Source organism: Oncorhynchus mykiss, chromosome 2, assembly GCF_057628025.1.
Source record: "Oncorhynchus mykiss isolate SJ-2025 chromosome 2, ASM5762802v1, whole genome shotgun sequence".
Lineage (NCBI taxonomy): Eukaryota > Metazoa > Chordata > Actinopteri > Salmoniformes > Salmonidae > Oncorhynchus > Oncorhynchus mykiss.
The window spans coordinates 14,602,001-14,628,472 of NC_143023.1; the positions used below are offsets into that span (position 1 = coordinate 14,602,001).

At 42.8% G+C, this 26,472-nt stretch overlaps 3 protein-coding genes across 5 annotated transcripts in view; 2 read left to right on the forward strand and 1 right to left on the reverse strand.

The window, feature by feature from the left end:
* Positions 1–2,929, forward strand: LOC110535842 (nuclear factor 7, ovary). The gene is made up of 6 exons (XM_021621164.3): positions 1–617; positions 879–977; positions 1,347–1,577; positions 1,728–1,750; positions 1,881–1,999; positions 2,173–2,929. Exons 1-6 carry the CDS (start codon positions 219–221, stop codon positions 2,739–2,741), a joined length of 1,440 nt encoding a protein of 479 aa, XP_021476839.3. The 5' UTR covers positions 1–218; the 3' UTR covers positions 2,742–2,929.
* On the reverse strand, positions 2,930–18,235 carry LOC110535857 (mitochondrial glutathione transporter SLC25A40). Its single transcript, XM_036938971.2, has 11 exons — positions 17,749–18,235; positions 17,522–17,635; positions 17,269–17,328; positions 17,067–17,173; positions 14,008–14,075; positions 13,362–13,486; positions 8,233–8,406; positions 5,635–5,744; positions 5,322–5,403; positions 5,120–5,200; positions 2,930–4,287 (listed from the first exon to the last, which is right to left on the reverse strand). The coding sequence occupies exons 2-11, from the start codon at positions 17,628–17,630 to the stop codon at positions 4,166–4,168; spliced, it is 1,038 nt and encodes a 345-aa protein (XP_036794866.1). The 5' UTR covers positions 17,631–17,635; positions 17,749–18,235; the 3' UTR covers positions 2,930–4,165.
* The window catches only part of LOC110535823 (uncharacterized), a 10,929-nt gene continuing 2,505 nt past the window's right edge, over positions 18,049–26,472 (forward strand). The window contains exons 1-9 of one of the 3 annotated variants that reach the window (XM_021621155.3): positions 18,049–18,445; positions 18,801–18,893; positions 19,007–19,179; positions 24,679–24,873; positions 25,008–25,058; positions 25,259–25,328; positions 25,439–25,527; positions 25,622–25,667; positions 26,383–26,428. In XM_021621155.3, the coding sequence (XP_021476830.3) occupies positions 18,848–18,893; positions 19,007–19,179; positions 24,679–24,873; positions 25,008–25,058; positions 25,259–25,328; positions 25,439–25,527; positions 25,622–25,667; positions 26,383–26,428 (716 nt within the window). In that variant the 5' untranslated portion in view covers positions 18,049–18,445; positions 18,801–18,847. Of the gene's footprint in view, positions 18,446–18,763; positions 18,894–19,006; positions 19,180–24,678; positions 24,874–25,007; positions 25,059–25,258; positions 25,329–25,438; positions 25,528–25,621; positions 25,668–26,382; positions 26,429–26,472 lie in introns of those variants that run through there. The other 2 variants (XM_090189833.1, XM_090189812.1) reach the window with 2 other exon arrangements.

Genomic DNA, 26,472 nt, shown 5'->3' on the forward strand with positions numbered 1-26,472 from the left:
AAGGAGTTGTCATGTCTTGAGTGCTGTCTCACAGATCAGTTTACATGGCAATGCACACATTTTACTGGCTTCACACACAGATCTCCCATGTGTAAGACAGAAGACGCAACACAGGACTCAAACTAACTACAACTGCAAAACTATTCAACACTGTGGTAAGAAAGCTGCTGACTAAACCAGGGTGAGTTTTGAAATTGAAAGTAACCTCCTCACTCCAAATGCCATTAGTGAGTGAGAAAATGGCCTCCCAGGCATCTGTCCCAGAGAAGGATCTCTCCTGTCCTGTGTGCTCTGAAACCCTCAAGGAACCTGTTCTCCTGTCCTGTGGCCATAGCTGCTGTATAGCCTGTCTGGAGTCCTACTGGAAACGGATGGAATCATGGGAATGTCCAGTGTGCAGCATAAAATGCTATAAGGATTCGATGGCTCTTGCTCTGAAGAACCTGTGTATGCCGGGTGAGAACGGTTCAGCTAAACATGTCTGCAGTCTGCATAGCAAGCAACTCACACTGTTCTGTCTGGAGCATGAAGAGCCTATCTGTTCGGTGTGTGAGGGTTCAAGTAAACATAACACACATGAATGTATCCCAGTAGATGAGGCAGCTCTGGATCGCAAGGTACGATACAAAATATCAACTAACATACACAGTACATTCACTATAACAGGATCATTCTCTCCTAGCAAATGTCTAGTGTAGAAGAGGTCCTTATCATATTCAGCTACCCTGTCGTACTTGTACAGCCTTGATGCTTTTCAAAAGAGAACAACATTTTTCTAAGGCCTTGTTCTGTTTGATCAGAATGTGACGTTCTCATATCCATCCATTTTGCGTGCAATCATTAAAATCACACAAGTAAATGAAGAAAATGAATTGTAGGAAGAGCTCTTAGAGACAGGCCTGAAGCCCTTAGAGGAGCAGCTGGAGGGATTCAAACAAGTCAAACAAAGCTTTGAAGAAACAGCAGAGCTTATTAAGGTAAGACTGCTTTGTAATGTTACAATGCAATATGCATATGAAAGTGTAGCATTTGGCTTGAGCCAAAAGGGGTCCCCTAAATGTACAAAAATATTACCTAGAAATTACATAATTGGACAAAAAAAGGGGTACACCTTCCCACGACTATGAGCAAAAGCCTTAAACTAAGGATTGTGTGGTTTCATGAGTCTAGAAGTTGATTGTTATATCACGTGTATATGAACCGTAGAGGCAACACACAAGCCAACATTTTAAGTAAACCATAAGCAACGAACGTTCCATACAGCCTCTTGAACAGTATAATGTTTTGAAAAACCTTTCAGATTGATATGAAATATAGTGTAATGCCTGATGACACACTGTCTCCAGAGCCAGGCCCAGAAGACAGAAAATCAGATTCAGGAGGACTTTGAGAAACTTCACCAGTTTCTACGATATGAAGAGGCAGCCAGGATGGCTGTCCTGAGGGAGGAAAAGGAGGAGAAGAGTCGGAGAATGAAGAAGATGATTGATGATATGAACAGAGAGATAGCAGCCATTTTAGACACAACGAGAGCCATAAAGAAGGACCTGGTATCTGATGACATCTCATTCCTGCAGGTAAGGACCAATATTTCTGTGCTGTCTAGAGGTTATTTGGGATAGATTTATTGATGAACTGATGATTGATTTCAGTGATTACATGTGTTATTGATTGATTTCAGTGATTACATGTGTTATTGATTGATTTGCTCTTTTGTTGACCTGCAGAACTACAAGGACACGTTAAAAAGGTAAGGCCTGTTTGTCTGCAACACTTCAGGTGAAGGGTGAAGAATCTGGACCCTAAGTGATCGGCTTCCTCTCTCTCTTCCCTGTGGTTCTGAACCCCACCGTATCACTAACTCTTGGATATTCTTCTAGAGCCCAGTGCACAATCCCAGATCCAGAGCTTGTTTCTGGAGCGCTGATCAATGTGGCAAAGCACCTGGGCAACCTGCAGGTCAGAGTTTTGGAGAAGATGCTGAAGTCTGTTCAATACAGTGAGTCTGATTTTATTCTTACCAATGTTCACATCTTCACAAACATTTTTAAATTGCATTCAGCCAATTTCAGATAAAAAAATATCACTGATCATCTGGCAATAATGTCCCAGTAAATTAAAACAAACAGTGGATCTCTGGTTTTAAACATGTCTCTGTTTTTCTCTGTTCAGCACCTGTGATTCTGGACCCCAACACTGCCCATCCATGTCTCACCCTGTCTGATGATCTGACCAGTATGAGATTCAGTGATGGGATACAGCTGCTTCCTGACAACCCAGAGAGGTTTGATAACTATCGGATGGTCCTGGGCTCTGAGGGCTTTGACTCTGGGACACACAGTTGGGATACAGACGTCGGGGACAATACAGTATGGTTTGTAGGTGTAGTCTATAAGTCTGTCCAGAGGAAGGGAGTGGTACAGACTGGACTCTGGCGTGTAGGCTATTATAATGATAAATACTGGGCACGTTGTCCAAAAGGGCCACAGACTGTCCTGACACTGGAAAATAAACCCCATCGGATCAGAGCACAGCTGGACTGGAACAGAGATACACTGTCCTTTTACGACCTTGATAATAACACACACATACACACGTTCACACACACTTTTACAGAGAGATTGTTTCCATACATCAACATTGGCAGTAATCTCTACGCTGCTAGGATCTTACCAGGGAAAGCCTCTGTAACAGTGGAACAGCACATTATACCTCCCCATGCTAGCCCTTCTTCCTTTTAACTTGATCAGTTGTTGTGGTACGCTGACGCAACGGAAGGCACCACTACCTCCGTGATTTAGATTTGTTTGACAGGATTCAATTATGAATTGTATTATCATATGAATTATTACATGTTAACAACAGAAACTACTGGATTGAACCAAATCACACATTTTTGCTGATCTAATAAAAACAATTGATTCAACAATTCAAATGTCAAAATGTGACTTTTATTCTCTATGTATTTCTGTACAAAGTTGGGAAACGTGTCACTACAGGTGATCATTGTAGAATATATTAAACAATAGAAATATATCATTGCTACATGTTTTGAGAACATGTACAGGTTGTCACAGTTCACAGTCCATGTCTGGCTGACTGGGGATTGAATATGGGATTCTGGAACAGGTGCAAGTTAAGAGTTTCAGGTTTAAACTGGCAGTCTGGCACTGAACAGAACATGTTTCCTGAAGGACCTTGGGCCTTCTCTTCTCTCTGATAGAGTTAGGGTCATGAATTGAGATCGAGAAAGCGGGCAGGGAATGAGAGGGGGTTCTGCGGGACAGACTACTAACCAGAAGTTATCCCGCCTCATCCACAGCTTTGACCCTCATCTCTACTGTCCCCGACTCCACTCTGAGGGTGTCGGGATATATGCAAAAAACACATTTCCCCATTTCAGACATGGGTATAATACACACGTGTACATGTGTGAAACAGGACAAATATAAGCATCCATCAAATGATTATTATTACTGTCAGACCCCGGATGGCACAGTGCACACAACCCCCATACCTCAATAACTAACATAATGGGATAAAACACTTGTCCAACATGACCCCCCCAGTTTCTGGTTACAGATAAGTCTCTAACACCTACAGGCCAGTGTAATTAAATGCACTTCATAACATGATATTTCACCATGGGTGCACAGGAAAAAGATTATGCAAATGATTTTTAAGTAGTTATGAAAATGATAATACCTTCATGATTTGGCAAAAAAAACTATATTTCAAATACAATCTGTGCACTTTTACTATTTTCTCTTGTCACAATTAGTATGGTGATTAAGTGCAGTATACCTTGATTGAGAAATATAAGATAAAATATGAATAATATTGATTACCTACAAATATTTGTCTTCATGTCTGCCAGTATTACCTGCTTTGGAACAGAATCAAGTCCTGGCGTTCTTAGGTCCTAAACGCCAACATTAGCTACTTCCAGCTAGTCACATGACAGATCACACTTGAACACTTTACAGTGAGGAGTGTTGGAGTGTCTACGCAGCTGGGAGGACACAGGCATGCAAAGTTACATCTGAAAATCTCTAAGGACCCTGGGAAAGGTAGAGGTAGCCAATACCTACTGTTGGCAATGGCTGATTGTGTTCTTGGTATTGTCTATGGTGGTGGTTTGTGTGTGTGAGAGGCCCTAGTCAGGTCAGGTGGTGCTGGTCAGCAGCCTCTCCTGGTTGTGCTTGCGGAAGAAGGCTTTCCCAAACTCATAACAGCTGATCATAATGGCACAGGCTGGGGCCACCTTGATCACCCTGGGAAGGAAACCTAGAAGAGAAAAGTAGGAGATGGAGTGAAAGGGGGGAGAGAGAGGGGTGGAGGTGAGAGAGTGAAAGGGTGAGAGATGGGGGTGGAGGAGAGAGAGTGAAAGGGGTAGAGAGAGGGGTGGAGGAGAGAGAGTGACGGGGAGAGAGAGAGGGGTGGAGGAGAGGGAGTGAAAGGGGTAGAGAGAGGGGTGGAGGAGAGAGAATGACGGGGAGAGAGAGAGGGGTGGAGGAGAGAGAGTGAAAGGGTGAGAGATGGGGGTGGAGGAGAGAGAGTGATGGAGAGAGAGAGAGGGTTGGAGGAGAGAGAGTGACGGGGGAGAGAGAGGGGTGGAGGAGAGAGAGTGACGGGGGAGAGAGAGGGGGTGGAGGAGAGGGAGTGACGGAGAGAGAGAGAGGGGTGGAGGAGAGGGAGTGACGGAGAGAGAGAGGGTTGGAGGAGAGGGAGTGACAGGGAGAGAGAGGGTTGGAGGAGAGGGAGTGACGGGGAGAGAGAGGGTTGGAGGAGAGGGAGTGACGGGGAGAGAGAGAGGGTTGGAGGAGAGGGAGTGACGGGGAGAGAGAGAGGGTTGGAGGAGAGGGAGTGACGGAGAGAGAGAGAGGGTTGGAGGAGAGTGAGTGACGGAGAGAGAGAGGGTTGGAGGAGAGGGAGTGACGGGGAGAGAGAGGGTTGGAGGAGAGGGAGTTACGGGGAAAGAGAGGGTTGGAGGAGAGGGAGTAACGGGGAGAGAGAGGGGTGGAGGAGAGGGATAAGGAGAGAAAGTAGGTCACCAGTTAGGAGACTAACCTGAGGTAACTGTGTGTTTTGGGTGAACTATCCCTGTAGCCTGACCTACCTACAAACAGTCCACCCACTCCGTTCTCAGCCACAATCTTGATCATCACACTGAGAGTGGAGGAGGAGGCCTTGGACGACACTGCAGAGACATGACAACATAGCTGGGTTAGTAGTACAGGATCACTACACATCAACACATCACTAAAGATCATAAGGATGATTCCATGAATCAGGTGATCAGCCTGGAGTTCTATACCCACAATTCATAGCCTGGAGTTCCCCTATCTCCACCTGCCTCCTGGTCTTCACGACGTCGAAGGGAAGAGTTACTATGGAAGCGATCTGGAGGAAGACATAAACAAGGGTTAGAAATCACACTTATATTTGACAATGCTGCCCTCTAGCAGTATTAGATGGAATAACACCATGTCAGCACAGAAGAAGAGTTACAGAGCTAGAATAACATTAGAAAGGTACAACAAACTATATCAGATATTCAATGTTCAATATATCTAGGTGCTCTACTAGACAGAACAGTTTGAGTTGAGCTGAGAGGACAGCTAGAATACTCACTGATCCAGACACCGCTCCGGATATGAAGGTGATGGCAAACGTTGGCTCTCTGATGTTGTTGTGCTTACACAGCCACGCCTTCCCCTTCTCATAGTTATACCAGTACATGGCTGAGGAGGAAACAGACACAACATGGAACTCCTGTTCTCAAACACTAAAGAGACAGAGAGAAGGAGAGGGAGAGAGAACAGGGGCTTGAGAGGAGGGGGAGAGGAGAGAGGAGGGAGCTAGAAAGAAGGAGAGAGGGAGCTAGAGAGAAGAGAGAGTGAGAGGGAGAAATAGAGTGTTATATACCTGAGATAGTTACAGTGCCTTGCGAAAGTATTCGGCCCCCTTGAACTTTGCGACCTTTTGCCACATTTCAGGCTTCAAACATAAAGATATAAAACTGTATTTTTTTGTGAAGAATCAACAACAAGTGGGACACAATCATGAAGTGGAACGACATTTATTGGATATTTCAAACTTTTTTAACAAATCAAAAACTGAAAAATTGGGCGTGCAAAATTATTCAGCCCCTTTACTTTCAGTGCAGCAAACTCTCTCCAGAAGTTCAGTGAGGATCTCTGAATGATCCAATGTTGACCTAAATGACTAATGATGATAAATACCATCCACCTGTGTGTAATCAAGTCTCCGTATAAATGCACCTGCACTGTGATAGTCTCAGAGGTCTGTTAAAAGCGCAGAGAGCATCATGAAGAACAAGGAACACACCAGGCAGGTCCGAGATACTGTTGTGAAGAAGTTTAAAGCCGGATTTGGATACAAAAAGATTTCCCAAGCTTTAAACATCCCAAGGAGCACTGTGCAAGCGATAATATTGAAATGGAAGGAGTATCAGACCACTGCAAATCTACCAAGACCTGGCCGTCCCTCTAAACTTTCAGCTCATTACAAGGAGAAGACTGATCAGAGATGCAGCCAAGAGGCCCATGATCACTCTGGATGAACTGCAGAGATCTACAGCTGAGGTGGGAGACTCTGTCCATAGGACAACAATCAGTCGTTTATTGCACAAATCTGACCTTTATGGAAGAGTGGCAAGAAGAAAGCCATTTCTTAAAGATATCCATAAAAAGTGTTGTTTAAAGTTTGCCACAAGCCACCTGGGAGACACACCAAACATGTGGAAGAAGGTGCTCTGGTCAGATGAAACCAAAATTGAACTTTTTTGGCAACAATGCAAAACGTTATGTTTGGCGTAAAAGCAACACAGCTGAACACACCATCCCCACTGTCAAACATGGTGGTGGCAGCATCATGGTTTGGGCCTGCTTTTCTTCAGCAGGGACAGGGAAGATGGTTAAAATTGATGGGAAGATGGATGGAGCCAAATACAGGACCATTCTGGAAGAAAACCTGATGGAGTCCAACAAGACAATGATCCAAAACATAAAGCAAAATCTACAATGGAATGGTTCAAAAATAAACATATCCAGGTGTTAGAATGGCCAAGTCAAAGTCCAGACATGAATCCAATCGAGAATCTGTGGAAAGAACTGAAAACTGCTGTTCACAAATGCTCTCCATCCAACCTCACTGAGCTCGAGCTGTTTTGCAAAGAGGAATGGGAAAAAATGTCTGTCTCTCGATGTGCAAAACTGATAGAGACATACCCCAAGCGACTTACAGCTGTAATCGCAGCAAAAGGTGGCGCTACAAAGTATTAACTTAAAGGGGCTGAATAATTTTGCACGCCCAATTTTTCAGTTTTTGATTTGTTAAAAGAATTTGAAATATCCAATAAATGTCGTTCCACTTCATGATTGTGTCCCACTTGTTGTTGATTCTTCACAAAAAAATACAGTTTTATATCTTTATGTTTAAAGCCTGAAATGTGGCAAAAGGTCGCAAAGTTCAAGGGGGCCGAATACTTTCGCAAGGCACTGTATATAGTGATAGACATTGTGTTGTGTCTACCTGAGAGAGATAGAAAGATAGTCATAGACATTGTGTTGTTTCTAACAGAGAGATATAGTGATAAAATAATTTATATGTCTAAAGATAATGATTAAATAATTCAACTCTGAAACCATATAATTGTATGAAATGTATTAGAATCCTAAATCTATAATCTGATGATGTGTGTAGTTTTAGTCAGAATTAGAACAAGGACCTTTTGTTCCTTTTTAGTATGTAAGCAGAGTGCAAGTGTGAAACAAATGATAAGAGGAGCTATCGACAGACAAGCTGTACCACTGTGTTCCTTACAGGACATTCTGTCTCCACCCGTGGAGGGGAGAAACTGTTAGGCTGGCAGAAAATGATAAAACATGTTGCAGATTAAACAATGTATCTGTGTAAAAACACCGACTGTCTAAACAAGGCGTAGTTTAAGATTTGAACGTGTTTGTGTGTGTTATAAAGACTGGGTTTACATTTTTGATGTTAGAACGTTCTCGTGAATAAACACTGACTTTTGTAAGCTGGGACTCTTGTCTGTTTCATTCAACCAGAATCTTACAAACTCTGGGTTGCAGACTGAGTAGATTAATTGAAGTTTATGAACATTGATAACAAAATACTCATAAAAGATAGACATTGTGTTATTTCTACCTGAGAGAGATATAGTGATAGACATTGTGTTGTTTCTACCTGAGAAGGGCACGTCTCTAAGCAGTGTGGGTCCCCAGCCCCTCCAGAGAGACCGCCAGCCCTCGTTGCGTACTGCAGAGTGGATAACCTCACTCAGCTCCCTGTACGAACTTCTCTGGGATTGCATCTTCGTACGGATCAGCTCCAACGGACTGATCACTGTCACAGAGCCCACTGACTCACAGAGAGACAGAGAAAGAGAGAGAGAGCGATAAAACACTTATAAGCACTACACACAGAAAGAGCAGTTAAGCAGAGCAGTTAAACACATACATTTCTTTCTCACATGAAAAGGAGGCCATAATTATATCATGGCGCTGGAGAAGATGGCTGATGTTTTACGTGCTCCTAACCAACTGTTTTTTGTGTTGTTTGTACCATATTTTTGTAAAACTTATTTTGTATATAATGTTGCTGCTTCCGTCTCTTAAGACCGAAAATAACTTCTGAACATCAGAAGAGCGATTACTCACCACCAACTGGCAGGCGCTCTTTTTTCCTTTAACGAGCCCGACAAGCCTGACGTGAAGGACATACTGCTTTCCCGGGAACAGGCACAAATCCCCGTAATTTGCGTGAAGAGGGCGAAGGTCGGGCTGCCTTCTGAGAATTCGTAGGCCTTCCTTTCTACTAGCTAACGTGCAATCATTGGAAAATAAAATCGACGACCTACGAGGGAGATTAAACTACCAACGGGACATTACAAACTGTAATATCTTATGCTTCATGGAGTCTTGGCTGAATGAGGACATTATCAACATACAGCTGGCTTGTTATATGCTGTATCGGCAGCATAGAACAGCGGCGTCTGGTAAGACAAAGGGTGGCGGACTATGCATATTTGTAAACAACAGCTGGTGCACGATATCTAAGGAAGTCTCAAGGTTTTGCTCACCTGAGGTAGAGTATCTAATGATAAGCTGTCGACCACACTATCTACCTAGAGAGTTTTCATCTGTATTTTTCATAGCTGTCTACATACCACAACAAACCAATGCTGGCACTAAGACCGCACTCAATGAGCTGTATTACGCAATAAGCAAACAGGAAAACGCTCATCCAGAGGCGGCGCTCCTAGTGGCCGGGGACTTTAACGCAGGGAAACTTAAATCCGTTTGAACTAATCTACCAGACGAGCTAAACTACTTCCATGCTCGCTTCGAAGCAAATAACACTGAAACATGCATGAGAGCACCAGCTGTTCCGGGCGACTCCGCAGCCAATGTGAGCTAAACCTTTAAACAGGTCAACATTCACAAGGCCAGACGGATTACCAGAACATGTACTGTGAGCATGCGCTGACCAACTGGCAAGTGTCTTCACTGACATCTTCAGCCTCTCCCTGTCCGAGTCTGTAATACCAACATGCTTTAAGCAGACCAGCATAGTCCCTGTGCCCAATAACACTAAGGTAACCTGCCTAAATGACTACCGACCCATAGCACTCACATCTGTAGCCATGAAGTGCTTGAATGGCTGGTCATGGCTCACATCAACACCATCATGCCGGAAACACTAGACCCATTCCAATTTGCATACCGCCCTAACAGATCCACAGATGATGCAATCTCTATTGCACTCCACACTGCCCTTTCCCACCTGGACAAAAGGAACATCTATGTGAGAATGCTGTTCACCATAATGCCCTCAAAGTTCATCAATAAGCTAAGGCCCCTGGGACTAAACACCTCGCTCTGCAACTGGATCCTGGACTTCCGGATGGGCCGCCCCCAGCTGGTAAAGGTAGGTAACAACACATCCGCCACGTTGATCCTCAACACTCAGGGGTGTGTGCTCAGTCCCCTACTGTACTCCCTGTTCACTCATGACTGCACGGCCAGGCACGATTCCAACACCATCATTAAGTTTACTGATGACACAACAGTGGTAGGCCTGATCACCGACATCGATGAGACAGCCTATAGGGAGGAGGTCAGAGACCTGGCCGCGTGGTGCCAGGACAACAACCTCCCCCTCAACATGATCAAGACTAAGGAGATGATTGTGGACTTCAGGAAAAGGAGGCCCGAGCACACCCCCATTCTCATCGACAGGGCTGTAGTGGAGCAGGTTGAGAGCTTCAAGTTCCTTGGTGTCTACATCACCAACAAACTAACATGGTCCAAGCACACCAAGACAGTCGTGAAAAGGGCACAACAAAATCTATTCCCCCCTCAGGAGACTGAAAATATTTGGCATGGGTCCTCAGATCCTCGAAAGGTTCTACAGCTGCACCATCGAGGCCTCCACTGGTTGCATCACTGCCTTGTATGGCAACTGCTCGGCCTCCAACTGCAGAGGGTAGTGTGTACGGCCCATACATCACTGAGGCCAAGCTTCCTGCCATCCAGGACCTCTATACCAGGCGGTGTCAGAGGAAGGCCCTAAAAATTGTCAAAGACTCCAGCCACCCTAGTCATAGACTTTTCTCTTTGCTACTGCACGGCAAGCCGTACCAGAGCGCCAAGTCTAGGTCCAAGAGGCTTCTAAACAGCTTCTACCCCCAAGCCATAAGACTCTTGAACATCTAATCAAATGGCTACCCAGACTATTTGCATGCCCCCCTTTTATGCCGCTGCTACTCTCTGTTATTATTTAAGCATAGTCACTTTAAGCATAGTCACTAACCTGTACCCCCGCACATCGACTCTGTACCGGTACCCCCTGTTTTTTTAAGCATAGTCACTTTAAGCATAGTCACTAACCTGTGCCCCCGCACATTGACTCTGCACCGGTACCCCCTGTATATAGTCTCGCTATTGTTATTTTACTTTTTAATAACTTGATACTTAAAAGTCTTATTCTTTAAACTGCATTGTTGGTTAGGGACTTGTAAGTAAGCATTTCACTGTAAGTTCTACACCTGTTGTATTCGGCGCATGTGACTAATAACATTGGATTTGATTTCATTGAAAATAAGGTGTCTGTAGTTTCCACATTTATTTGAAATTTTGCAGGATGAAATCTCTTGAGATGCACATCTCGTTTTCAAGAGTGTCCCAACATATATATATATATATATTGTATATTTTATTTTATTAAAGTACTTAGTAAGAAGAAGAATATGGCAACTACTGTCTAATAATAATAACAATTAAATCATTATAATGATAATAAAATATAATTACATTAACAGCATAAAAAAATTGTTGTACAACTACGAATAAGCTTATAACTAATAAAAACTACTGCTACAACTACTAATACAACTAAGTACCTATAATATAGAGTATACATACATATTTACAAATATCCTCACATGGTGATGTTTCTATTAGTTAAAAACACAAACAGTTTGTTCTTAACAGTTGAACAAGGGTTTCGTAAATGAACTGTGTGATTACAATGTCCTGGTTTCTGTAGGTAAATGATTCCAGTCACTCAGGCCTTTGTACCGTATCTGAAAGATCTTACTCTTAGATCTGGCTTCCTGCCAAGGCAAGGGCTGATTTCAAGGCTTTACTGCTAACCTACAAAGCATTACATGGGCTTGCTCCTACCTATCTCTCTGATTTGGTCCTGCCGTACATGCCTACACGTACGCTACGGTCACAAGACGCAGGCCTCCTAATTGTCCCTAGAATTTCTAAGCAAACAGCTGGAGGCAGGACTTTCTCCTATAGAGCTCAATTTTTATGGAATGGTCTGCCTACCCATGTGAGAGACGCAAACTCGGTCTCAACCTTTAAGTCTTTACTGAAGACTCATCTCTTCAGTGGGTCATATGATTGAGTGTAGTCTGGCCCAGGAGTGGGAAGGTGAACGGAAAGACTCTGGAGCAACAAACCGCCCTTGCTGTCTCTGCCTGGCCGGTTCCCCTCTTTCCACTGGGATTCTCTGCCTCTAACCCTATTACATGGGCTGAGTCACTGGCTTACTAGGGCTCTTTCATACCGTTCCTAGGAGGGGTGCATCACTTGAGTGGGTTGAGTCACTGATGTGGTCTTCCTGTCTGGGTTGGCGCACCCCCTTGGGTTGTGCCGTGGCGGAGATCTTTGTGGGCTATACTCGGCCTTGTCTCAGGATGGTAAGTTGGTGGTTGAAGATATTCCTCTAGTGGTGTGGGGGCTGTGCTTTGGCAAAGTGGGTGGAGTTATATCCTTCCTGTTTGGCCCTGTCCGGGGGTGTCATCGGATGGGGCCACAGTGTCTCCTGACCCCTCCTGTCTCAGCCTCCAGTATTTATGCTGCAGTAGTTTGTGTCGGGGGGCTAGGGTCAGTTTGTTATATCTGGAGTACTTCTCCTGTCCTATCTGGTGTCCTGTGTGAATTTAAGTATGCTCTCTTTAATTCTCTCTTTCTCGGAGGACCTGAGCCCTAGGACCATGCCTCAGGACTACCTGACATGATGACTCCTTGCTGTCCCCAGTCCACCTGGCCGTGCTGCTGCTCCAGTCTCAACTGTTCTGCTTGTGATTATTATTATTTGACCATGCTGGTCATTTATGAACATTTGAACATCTTGGCCATGTTCTGTTATAATCTTCACACGGCACAGCCAGAAGAGGACTGGCCACCCCACATAGCCTGGTTCCTCTCTAGGTTTCTTCCTAGGTTTTGGCCTTTCTAGGGGGTTTTTCCTAGCCACCATGCTTCTACACCTGCATTGCTTGCTGTTTGGGGTTTTAGGCTGGGTTTCTGTACAGCACTTTGAGATATCAGCTGATGTACGAAGGGCTATATAAATAAATTTGATTTGATTTACTCCAAACCCCTTTTGGAATTACTGCCGTTGTCGAAAGTAGTGCGAGTTTTGTGAAGTTAGGTGTTCCTTAATATATACAGGGAACTTTAAGTTGATACATTTAAAAAGGAACTAGTACCAATGCAGTGGTCTTCTGTTTGGGAGTGACAGCTAGTTTTGTGATTCAGACATTGTTCAATGATGTCTTATAATGGCATCCAAGAATGAATCCGCAAAGATAGTTATAAATGACATCTAATTCGCAAAGTAAGGTCTTGGTTGTGTTTTGATAGATGACATCACCATAGTCTAGGATAGGAAGCAGCAGTTGGGTTACTAAGATCTTTCTAGTGGATAGACAAAACCATGTTAAATCACTCTACCACTGTTTATCGCTCTCAAGTATACATCACCACAGTGACCTGTAAGGTCAGAGGTCAGCTCACCTCTGGCGAGGGCGCCTGCTAGTAGAGGCGCCTCCTCAGCGTGTGACCCCATCCTGACCCTCAGGGCAGCACGCAGTTGGTCGTAACACGTGAAGTAGATCACTGTCGCCGGGACCGCCATGATACTGCAAGAAGCATTAACAGAGATGCAAATCTAATGTTTCCTCAAGAACCCTGACTCATTCAAATCAGGCATTTACAAACAAGAAACCAACATCAACAGATGAAATATCCATAAACAACGAATAAAATGAATCAGCTTTTACTGTGTCAGACACAAATCAGATGGGTACAAGCAAGAGGTACAAATAAAATGTTCCCAAATTAATCAACAGCCCATGACTCAGCCGTTACCACACCGCTCAGACACAAATCCATGACTGAGAGATTTAAAATAAAACATTAACAAATCAAATATCGATAAACCCTGAGTCTACAAAATCACAGTGTCCACCCGTACTGCTCGATACAAATGAGCAGAACAATGGGAAACAATTGTAAACAACTGAATTATCAATAGACTATGAGTTTGCTGAATCACAGCGGGCCAGCCACTCAAGACACAGCTGACCATAAATCAGTGCTGAAGGCAAGTAAGCAGTGTGAATTAGTAATGAGGCAGAGTAAAGGCAGACTTCAGACTCACAGGGTTGGAGGGAGGCCGCTCCATAACGACTTGATACCTTCCCTGCGGACTATCTTAATAAAGGCATCCTGCAGAGAGAGGGTCAAAGAACCAGAGAAATAACTAATGCATGATACTGATGTACATGTACATAATAAATGCTTAAGGGTTGTACCGAATGTGGGAGATGTGGATCTCCCGTTCGTCTACCGTTCATTCAGCACACTGTTGATATCTGACTGCTGACACTTTTGTGCGATTCTACATGTAAAATCGGTTCACACTCGGTTCGCAAATTACAGCCGGCACTCTGTTCAGAGGAGCTAAGTACTCTCGGCAGGCAAATGCTATTGGTGTGTCCGAACCATTATACAGTGGCAATAAAAAGTATGTGAACCCTTTGGAGTTACCTGGACTTCTGCATAAATTGGTCATAAAATGTGATCTTCATCTAAGTCACAACAATAGACAAACAGTCTGCTTAAAACTAATAACACACAAACAATTATACATTTTCATGTCTTTATTGAACACACCGTGTAAACATTCACAGTGCAGGGTGGGAAAAGTATGTGAACCCTTGGATTTAATAACTGTTGACCCTCCTTTGGCAGCAATAACCTCAACCAAACATTTTCTGTAGTTGCAGATCAGACCTGCACTCCTGCACTGGTCAGGAGAAATTTTGGACCATTCCTCTTTATAAAACTGTTTCAGTTCAGCAATATTTTTGGATGTATGGTGTGAACCACTCTATTGAGGTTATGCCACAGCATCTAAATCGGGTTGAGGTCAGGACTCTGACTGTGCCACTCCAGAAGGCGTATTTTCTTCTGTTGAAGCCATTTTGTTATTGATTTACTTCTGTGTTTTGGGTCGTTGTCCTGTTACATCACCCAACTTCTGTTGAGCTTCAATTGTTGACAGATAGCCTTACATTCTCCTGCAAAATGTCTTGATAAACTTGGGAATTCATTTTTCCATCGATGATAGCAAGCTGTCCAGGCCCTGAGGCAGCAAAGCAGCTCAAAGCAAACCGTGACGCTCCCTCCACCATACTTAACAGTTGAGGTTTTGATGTTGGCGTGCTGTGCCTTTTTTTCTCCACACATAGTGTTGTGTGTTCCTTCCAAACAACTCAACTTTAGTTTCATCTGTCCACAGAATATTTTGCCAGTAGCGCTGTGGAACATCCAGATGCTCGTTTGCAAACTTCAGATGTGCAGCAATGGTTTTTTTTGGGCAGCAGTGGCTTCTTCCATGGTGTCCTACCATGAACATCATTATTGTTTAGTGTTTTACGTATCGTAGACTCGCCAACATAGATGTTAGCATTTTCCAGAGATTTCTGTAAGTCTTTAGCTGACACTCTAGGATTCTTCTTAACCTAGTTGAGCATTCTGCGTTGTGCTCTTGCAGTCATCTTTGCAGGACGGCCACTCCTAGAGAGAGTTGCAACAGTGCTGAACTTTCTACATTTATAGACAATTTGTCTTACCGTGGACAGATGAACATCAAGGCTTTAAGAGATACTTTTGTAACCCTTTCCAGCTTATGCAAGTCAACAACTCTTATTCTTGGGTCTTCTGAGATCTCTTTTGTTCGAGGCATGGTTCACATCAGGCAATGCTTCTTGTGAATAGCAAACTCACATTTTTTGAGTGTTTTTTATTGGGCAGGGCAGCTCTAACCAGCATTTCCAAACTTGTCTCAATGATTGTACTCCAGGTTAGCTGACTCCTATTAGCTTTTGGAGAAGTCATTAGCCTACGGGTTCACATACTTTTTCCAACCTACACTGTGAATGTTTAAATTATGTATTTAATATAGACAAGAAACATACAATCATTTGTGTGTTATTAGTTTAAGAAGAGTGTGTTTGTCTGTTGTTATGATCATTCTTAAGGGTTCACATACTTTTTCTTGCCACTGTACATCTTTATAATGCTTGTGGTTAGCATTCATTGGGTCCATCACTTGAGGCTGGTTCCAAGTCCCACGGGTTGTGGCGGTCATGAAATTTTGTTAGCCAGTGATTGTCAAGCAAATAACAGCCGGTCTAACGGTAACTGACAGTTAATTAACATAAACACATCTCCTGGCTTCCATACAGCCTACAAGCTACTGATGCAGACCTTTGGAACATCGACATTTTAAAAAGTCGAATAAATCCATGTAATATAACCTACACCATCAAAATAAATCCATGATTATTTTTTTTCGACAGGTCTAAAGAAACATGATATGAAGAAAATGTAGTCTCTTTCAGATTAACAGAAAAGCATACTCTGAGTTGTCCTTATGTTAGGTCCTGATCTGGCTATGCCATATGGCTGTGGGATACACTAGTTCATTTAGCAGACAAGATTTGCTTAGAATTCCGTGGCATTATTTTATAGTATAAAGAATACCAGTGAACATAGCTTAATAAAATAGAAAGGATATGTTCTCCAAACGAATTGAGGGAGTGAACACATGCTGCTATTCTGTGTTGAGCGATTAACAAAGACACAGGTAATCCTATTAGAGTTATTTATGTAGTTGTGATTCAAACATTGGGCTATATGTTTTGCTGTTTAATACATTCTAAGGCTGCAAGAAGTAACTAATGAGAGTCCATGAGCCTCTTTTAAAAAGATAAGGATCCCATCAGATTTCTATTGACTAGGCCTACTATATTTATTTTCTATTACATTTGCATTGATGTCAAAGTGCTTAGAGGGACAATAGAGTGCTGAGTACCAGGCAGTTAGCAAGTTTGGTAGGCTACTAATGACCATCAGCAGCATCAGAGCTTGGAGAAGCCTAATTACTGTGGCTAAACGGTCATGTGGAATTGACTGCCATCATGACTCATGACCGCCCGTGTGGCAGTAATACGGTCACCGTAACAGCCCTAGTCCCATCCCGCCCATAGCCTCTGACCCTTGGCCACATGTGCAGATCTGTAAGGAATGAGCAATATCTCAATGTTACCCTCTGATAGGCTAGACAGAATTTTCATCACGATACACACCAACCCAATCCTTGCACATCAAGATGGGGGTTGAGAGTTGGGTAGAGGTGTTAGAGATGTTTACCAGAGTGCCGTTGAAGTGGCCGGGGGCCTTGTACCAGGCCTTGGAGTTGCCGTTCGTACACACACAGGTATGGTCCATCAGGCCATTGCAGTACACAAAGCATTTCCCTGGAAAACAATGAAGACATACATAATGGATTGAGCACTGTGGTTTAGAGAGAGGACAGAGGAATGGTAGGTTACATTGATTATTGTCTTATTACCTTTGGGAAAAGGACTTTTCTGAGCCTGGAGTCTGATCTTGACAACATCCAGAGGTGTGACTGAAAAAAGACAGTTGTACAACCAGTGTAAATATAATATAGTCAGTTTATATATATATATATATATATATATATATATATATATATATATATATATATATATATATATATATATATATATATATATATATATATATATATATATATATATTAGCCAGTGTATGTGTGTGTAGGGGAGAGTTCCAATGCTCACCAAACAATGACGTCAGGAGAGCCCCTGAGCAGGAAGCCAACATCTGTTGAAATGGAGTAATGCCATTGGTGTCGACGGGCACAGGATTTTTACCAGAATTACCACTCATCTTGCCTAAGAAAGATATTCAAAACAACATTTGATTCAGTTGTTGTTATGAACATTTAATTGACCATTAAATTATTGTTGAATTCTGGCCAGTGACAATTTGTAATCATTATGCTTACCTTAGAGAAGCTTCTTGCTAGCTATATTGCAGGAACTAGAAGCTAGCTAACTTATTTATCTAGCTACTCTTCCACAGTGGACAAGTAACGTTCTTTGTCAGTGACGGAATCCAAAGCAAACACATTTTAAATGTGATGTCCCGGTATTCTTATAGCTCGTGTCTGCGTACGTGTGCTTCATGGGGCAATTGCACAATACATGGCTTCATTCAACTAGACAAAGTGAAATAAGAATGGCAAGTTCACCCACATTACATTTGTAAAAATATTTAGACTTTCAGCAGAGCACATTCTTGGCACAAGGAGATCCAGCACATAGTTACAGCTACAATACCGAACTAACTAAATATCTATAAATATGACAAATTCCAATTTCTCAATAAATTATTCGTTAAGGATAAAGTAATCAGTTACTTGCTTGATCAATTTTTATATTTAGAAAAGCCAGAAAAAAATATGTGGAAACATCGCATTCGAAAGTAATGATAACTTTCAGCAACAACACCCCCTTTTTGGAATGACGGGATTTTTCGAAGCGGGAAAGAACATCTATGGCACAACAAAATATTATGGCAACAAAATAATCTTAGCGGAACCAAAACAATTTAAAGATACTACTGAACTTTCGTGAAATCGGTTGTAACAAATGTCAATTTAGGGAAATATATTGTTTTACAAGACCACAGGCTCTCACGAGGTAAATATGAACTTTTAGCCAGTGAGTTAGCAAGCTAACGTTACTTAGTAGCTAGTTAGCTGGCAGATTCCACTTCCTGTAGTTTAAAAAACAGGCTATAAAAACAAAGTTTAAATTGCCGTGGTAAGGTTTTGTTGTTTGCTTGTGCTAGCTAGGGTCTGTTCGTTTTCTTTGAAGTCCTATTTTTCATTTTAAACTTCTCTAACTATGTCAATATTTACATTACTCCTTAAACTTATTTTTGTTTTATTTGTAAAGCTAACGATTTTATGCAGTTTAGCTAGATAACGTTACAACGGTTAACGTTAGCATCCATTAACTCAGTTTGTAAACATGTCTATTGCTTACAACACAGGAGAATACAAGGATATTCTATTCTCCTCTCAAATTATATTGAATAAGATGAAATCTAGACGCACCCAAAAGTCTACAAAACCCCGTTTACAAGGTAAAGGATATTTTTAAACATGTAACTAGCGAACGTTATTAATACATTGTTGATGAGCCTTATCTGCAAGAAAGTTATGTCAAAAATTGAAACTAACTTTGCTAATTTTTCAGACCCCAAACTCGCTGATAAGGGGCACAAGTCAGCCTCGAAGAGCCATGCCAAACCACCATGTGAATCTTATCCTGCCCAAAAAAAGCCTTTCACTGGGAAACTATTCTACTTAGATTTGCCATCAAACAGAAGAGCAGAGACATTAGAGAACGATATCAAAAGGTTTGGAGGGGTAAGTGAATATTTGTTTCCATCTGTTAGCATTTGACATCATGACATAGACTGTAAAGTATTATAGCACATTGAATGTGGATGATAGTTAAGGATAATCATTCCTGAGCCAGCGAAATAGGGCATTCAAATTGACAGGTTGTGTGAATTGTTAATAAGGTGTTGTGTTGACATACTGCTGATCATGGACCATTTTGAAGTGAAATGACAACTTGCTGGCTTTCACACCAATGTGGCTACTGTCTACTTACTGTGGAGGAGGAGTGGCTTTCAGTCTTTTGGAACATAAATCTTCTAGTGATGGCTTCTGTCTTGTTACCGGAGTTGTTATCTCTCTGGTTGACTCACTTTGATACAATATACATACAGGAAGTTATTTTCCATTTACATAGAAATTCATTTTGTGAAGTCAGCATACAAGCACTACACTATAATACATGTAGTACGGAAAACATTGGAAAGTTAGTACTCAAGTCAGACATATTTAAAGTCTGTGGCTTAACTGTCCGACCATGTATTGGGCCTGCATCTGTCCTATGTCCCACTGTTCAGCAACATGATAGCTGACGAAATCAAGCACAACCTGCTCCTATTCTTGCTGAACAGTGGGACCTATATCTCCTTCCGGAGTGCAGCAGCTCAAAACTTTGTGCAAGATTGTGCGTGTGGGGTCCTCATAGAGACCCTGAAACCCCTTGCACTGCTGCCCACTGTCATGTCTCTCTTTTCACCACCATTATAAATACAGTATTTGATTAATACTCTGGCTCAGGATGGACCTTGTGTGTTCTCCCCCAAATCAAAGTGTATTTGTCACGTGTGCCGAATACAACAGGTGTAGACCTTACAATGAAATGCTTACTTACAGGTTCTAACCAATAGTGCAAAAAAGGTGTTAGGTGAACAATAGGTAAGAAAATAAATAAAACAACAGTAAAAAGAAAGGCTATATACAGTAGCGAGGCTATAAAAGTAGCGAAGCTACCTACAGACACCGGTTAGTCAGGCTGATTGAGGTGGTATGTACATGTAGATATGGTTAAAGTGACTATGCATACAGTGGGTCAAAAAATTATTTAGTCAGCCACCAATTGTGCAAGTTCTCCCACTTAAAAAGATGAGAGGCCTTTAATTTTCATCATAGGTACACTTCAACTATGACAGACAAAATGGAGAAAATAAATCCAGAAAATCACATTGTAGGATTTTTAATGAATTGATTTGCAAATTATGGTGGAAAATAAGTATTTGGTCAATAACAAAAGTTTTTCTCAATACTTTGTTATATACCCTTTGTTGGCAATGACAGAGGTCAAACGTTTTCTGTAAGTCTTCACAAGGTTTTCACACACTGTTGCTGGTATTTTGGCCCATTCCTCCATGCAGATCTCCTCTAGAGCAGTGTTTTGGGGCTGTTGCTGGGCAACACGGACTTTCAACTCCCTCCAAAGATTTTCTATGGGGTTGAGATCTGGAGACTGGTTAGGCCACTCATCTTTTTAAGTGGGAGAACTTGCACAATTGGTGGCTGACTAAATACTTTTTTTGCCCCACTGTATATGATGAACAGAGAGTAGCAGTCGCGTAAAAGAGGGGTTGGTGGGTGGTGGGTAGCGGGACACAATGCAGATAGCCCGGTTAGCCAATGTGTGGGAGCACTGGTTGGTCGGCCCAATTGAGGTAGTATGTACATGAATGTATAGTTAAAGTGACTATGCATAAAAGATAAACAGAGAGTAGTAGCAGTGTAAAATGAGGGGTTGGGAGGGCACACAATGCAAATAGTCCGGGTAGCCATTTGATAACCAGTTCAGTAGTCTTATGGCTTGGGGGTAAAAACTGTTGAGAAGCCTTTTTGTCCTTGACTTGGCACTCCAGTATGGCTTGCCATGCGGTAGTAGAGGGAACAGTCTATGGCTGGGGTGGCTGGGGTCTTTGACCATTTTTAGGGCCTTCCTCTGACACCGCCTGGTGTAGAGGTCCTGGATGGTAGGCAGCTTTGCCCCAGTGATGTACTGGGCCGTACGCACTACCCTCTGTAGTCAGGATGCTGCCGGTGTTGCAGCTGTAGAACCTTTTGATTAGAGGTCGACCGATTTAATCGGAATGACCGATTTAATTAGGGCCGATATCAAGTTTTCATAACAATCGGAAATCTGTATTTTTGGACACCGATTTGGCCGATTAAAAAAAAAAATGTAATTAACAAAATAAAATGTACACATTTTATTGAACCTTTATCTAACTAGGCAAGTCAGTTAAGAACACATTCTTATTTTCAATGACGGCCTTTGAACGGTTCAGGGGCAGAACGACAGATTTTTACCTTGTCACAGAAGTATATATTTTTAAACCTGCATATTTTGCTAAAAGAAATCCAGGTTAGCAGGCAATATTAACCAGGTGAAATTGTGTCACTTCTCTTGCGTCCATTGCACGCAGACTCGGTGTATATGCAACAGTTTGGGCCGCCTAATTTGCCAGAATTTTATGTAACAGGAATATTTAGACTTATGGATGCCACCCGTTTGATAAAATACGGAACGGTTCCGTATTTCACTGAAAGAATAAACGTCTTGTTTTCGAGATGATAGTTTCCGGAATCGACCATATTAATGACCTAAGGCTAGTATTACTGTGTGTTATGTTATAACTAAGTCTATGATTTGATAGAGCAGTCTGACTGAGTGATGGTAGGCACCAGCAGGCTCGTAAGCATTCATTCAAACAGCACTTTTGTGCGTTTTGCCAGCAGCTCTTCGTTGTGCTTCAAGCATTGCGCTGTTTATGATTTCAAGTCCATCAACTCCCGAGATTAGGCTGGTGTAACCGATGTGAAATGGCTAGCTAGTTAGTGGGGTGCGCACTAACAGCGTTTCAAACGTCACTCGCTCTGAGACTTGGAGTGGTTGTTCCCCTTGCTCTGCATGGGTAACGCTGCTTCGAGGGTGGCTGTTGTCGATGTGTTCCTGGTTCGATCCCAGGTAGGAGCGAGGAGAGGGACGGAAGCTATACTGTTACACTGGCAATACTAAAATGCATATAAGAACATCCAATAGTCAAAGGTATATGAAATACAAATGGTATAGAGAGAAATAGTCCTATAATAACTACAACCTAAAACTTCTTACCTGGGAATATTGAAGACTCATGTTAAAAGGAACCACTAGCTTTCATATGTTCTCATGTTCTGAGCAAGGAACTTAAATGTTAGCTATCTTACATGGCACATATTGCACTTTTACTTTCTTCTCCAACACTTTGTTCAATTTGGTTTAAATAATGCAAAAACATGTTTCAGGCTAAATAGATTTTATTAAGTTAAAATAAGTGTTCATTATTGTTGTAATTGTCATTATTACAAATACATTTTAAAAATCGTCCGATTAATCGGTATCGGCTTTTTTTGGTCCTCCAATAATCGGTCGACCTCTACTTTTGAGGATCTCAGGAACCATGACAAATCTTTTTAGTTTCCTGAGGGGGAATAGGCTTTGTTGTGCCCTCTTCACGACTGTCTTGGTGTGTTTGGACCGTTCTAGTTTGTTGTTGATGTGGACACCAAGGAACTTGAAGCTCTCAACCTGCTCCACTACAGCTCCGTTGATGAGAATGGGGGCGTGCTCTGTCCTCCTTTTCCTGTAGTCCACAATCATCTGCTTAGTCTTGGTTACATTGAGGGATAGGTTGTTATTCTGACACCACCTGGCCAGGTCTGACCTCCTCCCTATAGGCTGTCTCGTCGTTATCAGTGATCAGGCTTACCACTGTTGTGTTGTCTGCAAACGTAATGATGGTGTTGGAGTCATGCCTGGCCATGCATTCGTGGGTGAACAGGGAGTACAGGAGGGGACTGAGCACGCACCCCTGTGGAGCTCCAGTGTTGAGGATCAGAGTGGCAGATGTGTTGCTACCTACCCTCACCACCTGGGGCGGCCCATCAGGAAGTCCAGGATCCAGTTGCAGAGGGAGGTGTTTAGTCCCAGGATCCTTAGCTTAGTGATGAGCTTTGAGGGCACTATGGTGTTGAACGCTGAGCTGTAGTCAATGAACAGCATTCTCACATAAGTGTTCCTTTTGTCCAGGTGGGAAAGGGCAGTGTGGAGTGCAATAGAGATTGCATCATCTGTGGATCTATTTGGATGGTATGCAAATTGGAGTGGGTCTAGGGTTTCTGGGATAATGGTGTTGATGTGAGCCATTACCAACCTTTCAAAGCACTTCATGGCTATGGACGTGAGTGCTACGAGTCTGTAGTCATTTAGGCAGGTTGCCTTTGTGTTCTTGGGCACAGGGACTATGGTGGTCTGCTTGAAACATGTTGGTATTACAGACTCAATCAGGGACATGTTGAAAATGTCAGTAAAGACACTTGCCAGTTGGTCAGCACGTGCCCGGAGCACACGTCCTGGTAATCCGTCTGGCCCCGCAGCCTTGTGTATGTTGACCTGTTTAAAGGTCTTTCTCACGTCGGCTACAGAGAGCGTGTTAACACAGTCATCCGGAACATCTGATGCTCTCATGCATGCCTCAGTGTTGTTTTCCTCGACGTGAGCATAGAAGTAATTTACCTCGTCTGGTAGGCTTGTGTCACTGGGCAGCTCGCGGCTGTGCTTCCCTTTGTAGTCTGTAATAGTTTGCAAGCCCTGCCACATAAGATGAGCATCGGAGCCGGTGTAGTATGGTTCAATCTTGGCCCTGTATTGACGCTTTGCCTGTTTGATGGTTTGTCGCAGGGCATAGCAGAATTTCTTGTAAGCTTCTGGGTTAGAATCCCGCACCTTGAAAGCGGCAGCTCTACCCTTTAGCTCAGTGCGAATGATGCCTGTAATCCATGGCTTCTGGTTGGGGTATGTACGTACAGTCACTGTAGGGACGACGTCCTCAATGCACTTATTGATAAAACCAGTGACTGATGTGGTGTACTCCTCAATGCCATCGGAAGAATCCCGGAACATGTTCCAGTCTGTGATAGCAAAACAGTCCTGTAGTTTAGCATCTGCTTCATCTGACCACTTTTTTTTATAGACCGAGTCACTGGTGCTTCCTGCTTTAATTTTTGCTTGTAAGCAGGAATCAGGAGGATAGAGTTGTGGTCAGATTTACCAAATGGAGGGCGAGGAGTACAGGTGATCATTTAACATGTTGATAGAAATTTGGTAGAACTGATTTAAGTTACCCTGCATTAAAGTCTCCGGCCACTAGGAGCGCCGCCTCTGGGTGAGTGGTTTCCTGTTTGCTTATTTCCTTATTCAGCTGACTTCGTGTGGTCTTAGTGCCAGCATCTGTCTGTGGTGGTAAATAAACAGCCACGAAAGTATGGCTGAAAACTCTCTAGGCAAGTAGTGTGGCCTGCAATTTATCACAATATACTCTACTTCAGGCGAGCAAAATCTAGAGACTTCCTTAGATTTCGTGCACCAGCTGTTGTTTACAAATATGCACAGACCGCCCCCCCCCCCCCCCGCATCTGACCCAGTGTCTCTGTCCCCTCTCTCAGACGGTGGAGAAGTTCTTCAGCAAGGAGATCAAGTACCTGGTGTCTAATAAGAGAGAGGCCAGGTATGTGCAGTGTCATGGCCGCGACTCACTTGTCCCAAGCCCTGACTCTGGGCACAGCTCTCCCCACCCCCTCCCCCGTCCCGGCAGCCACAGAGACAGCCTCAAAGGAAGCTCCCAGGGCCAGGCAGACTTGGTGAGCCAATTCCTCTCTGTGTCTGTCACTGGTATCTGTATCTCAGTGGGGTCATTTTCCATGATATGCTCTAAAACTGAAGCTATCCATATATATATTTATCCATCTCTCCCTATCTCTCCGGTATTTGACAGGTGGTCATAAGCAGGGGCAAGTCTTTTGTGAAGAGAGTTGTAAAAGAGCAGGTTTGTTAAGATCCTCACTAATGAGTTTGGCAAGCTATTTCCAACCTAATGCCACATGTTACTTTTATTGTTTCTGACTGATAGTCGTCAGGAACTTCAGGAAAGTTTGCACTTTGGATCGAAATGTTTATTCATACTTCAGGAGATACTTTGGATTTCAGTTCTTCGGGTTAAGATGTTTATTTGTTTTTACCCTGTAGGTGAGAATACAGGTCAACGAGATCCTGTCCAATGCTCTGGAGTGGGGAGTGAAAATCCTGTACATTGAAGGTAACATGTCTATTAATTTGTTTGATAAGAAATGTTGACATAATGCTTATTATGACAATGATACTTTCGTATGCCAAACAAATATTTTCTTGAATTTCCTTCAATTCCAGATGTAATAGCTTATATGGAAAAGAAGAAAAGTAATGTTAAGTATACTGCTGAAAAGCCAACCGCAACCACAGCTGCTGTCAAAAAAAGTGTAAGTCGTGTTTCTGGACTTATATTTTGACAGTTCTTTCCTGGAATAACATATCACTTACACCAGTCTTGTGTGTTATTCCTTACTAATGTAGGCCAAAAGAGAACCTACAGGAAAACCATCCTTCCAGAAGTATAAGGGTAAATAATGTCCTGCTGCATGTGACTCCGTTGACTGTTTACTGCTTCATCACTGTGTTATTGTTATAGAGAACTTCTAACACCTACGTATATCGTCTCAGTAGATTAAGGTTGATGTTGGTTGTACGATAACACTGGTACTCACAGGAGGTCAGTGGCACCTTAATTGGGGAGGACGGGCTTGTGGTAATGGCTGGAGCAGAATCAGTGGAATGGTATCAAATACATTTTTTATTTTATTTATTTAACTAGGCAAGTCAGTTAAGAACAAATTCTTATTTACAATGATGGCCTACCCCGGATGACGCTGGGCCAATTGTACGCCGCCCTATGGGACTCCCAAACAACTTTTTATTTATACATTTTTTATTTAACCTTTATTTAACAACTAGACAAGGCAGTTAAGAACAAATTCTTATTCACAATGACGGCCTACACCGGCCAAAACCGGACGACACTGGGCCAATCTATAGGACTCCCAATAATGGACGGTTGTGATACAGCCTGGATTTGAATTAGGGTGTCTGCAGTGACGCCTCTAGCACTGAGATGCAGTGCTTTTGACCGCTGCGCCACTCTGGAGCCCATGTGTTTGATGCCATTCCATTTGCTCCGTCCAGCCATTATTATGAGTCGTCCTCCTGTATATCATTATGAGAAGGTATTTGACCCAGACATAGGCACGGTCTCTAATGCTTTGTTCTGTTTTACTCAGGTGGAAGGATCCGTAAACCCTTTGTAAAGGTAGTGGACTCCAGCAGGTGGGTCTATAAAAGAGATGATAGACTCTGATGTCTGTAGTATT

Coding starts and splice junctions, on each gene's coding strand:
- LOC110535842 (XM_021621164.3), top strand. CDS start 219: ATGCCATTAGTGAGTGAGAAAATGGCCTCCCAGGCATCTGTCCCAGAG. Junction 1,751..1,880: donor TACAAGGACACGTTAAAAAG/GTAAGGCCTGTT, acceptor ATATTCTTCTAG/AGCCCAGTGCACAATCCCAG. Junction 2,000..2,172: donor GCTGAAGTCTGTTCAATACA/GTGAGTCTGATT, acceptor TTCTCTGTTCAG/CACCTGTGATTCTGGACCCC.
- LOC110535857 (XM_036938971.2), bottom strand. CDS start 17,630: ATGAGTGGTAATTCTGGTAAAAATCCTGTGCCCGTCGACACCAATGGC. Junction 13,487..14,007: donor AGCGGCCTCCCTCCAACCCT/GTGAGTCTGAAG, acceptor TGCTTCTTGCAG/TATCATGGCGGTCCCGGCGA. Junction 4,288..5,119: donor AGTGGGTGGACTGTTTGTAG/GTAGGTCAGGCT, acceptor TTTCTCTTCTAG/GTTTCCTTCCCAGGGTGATC.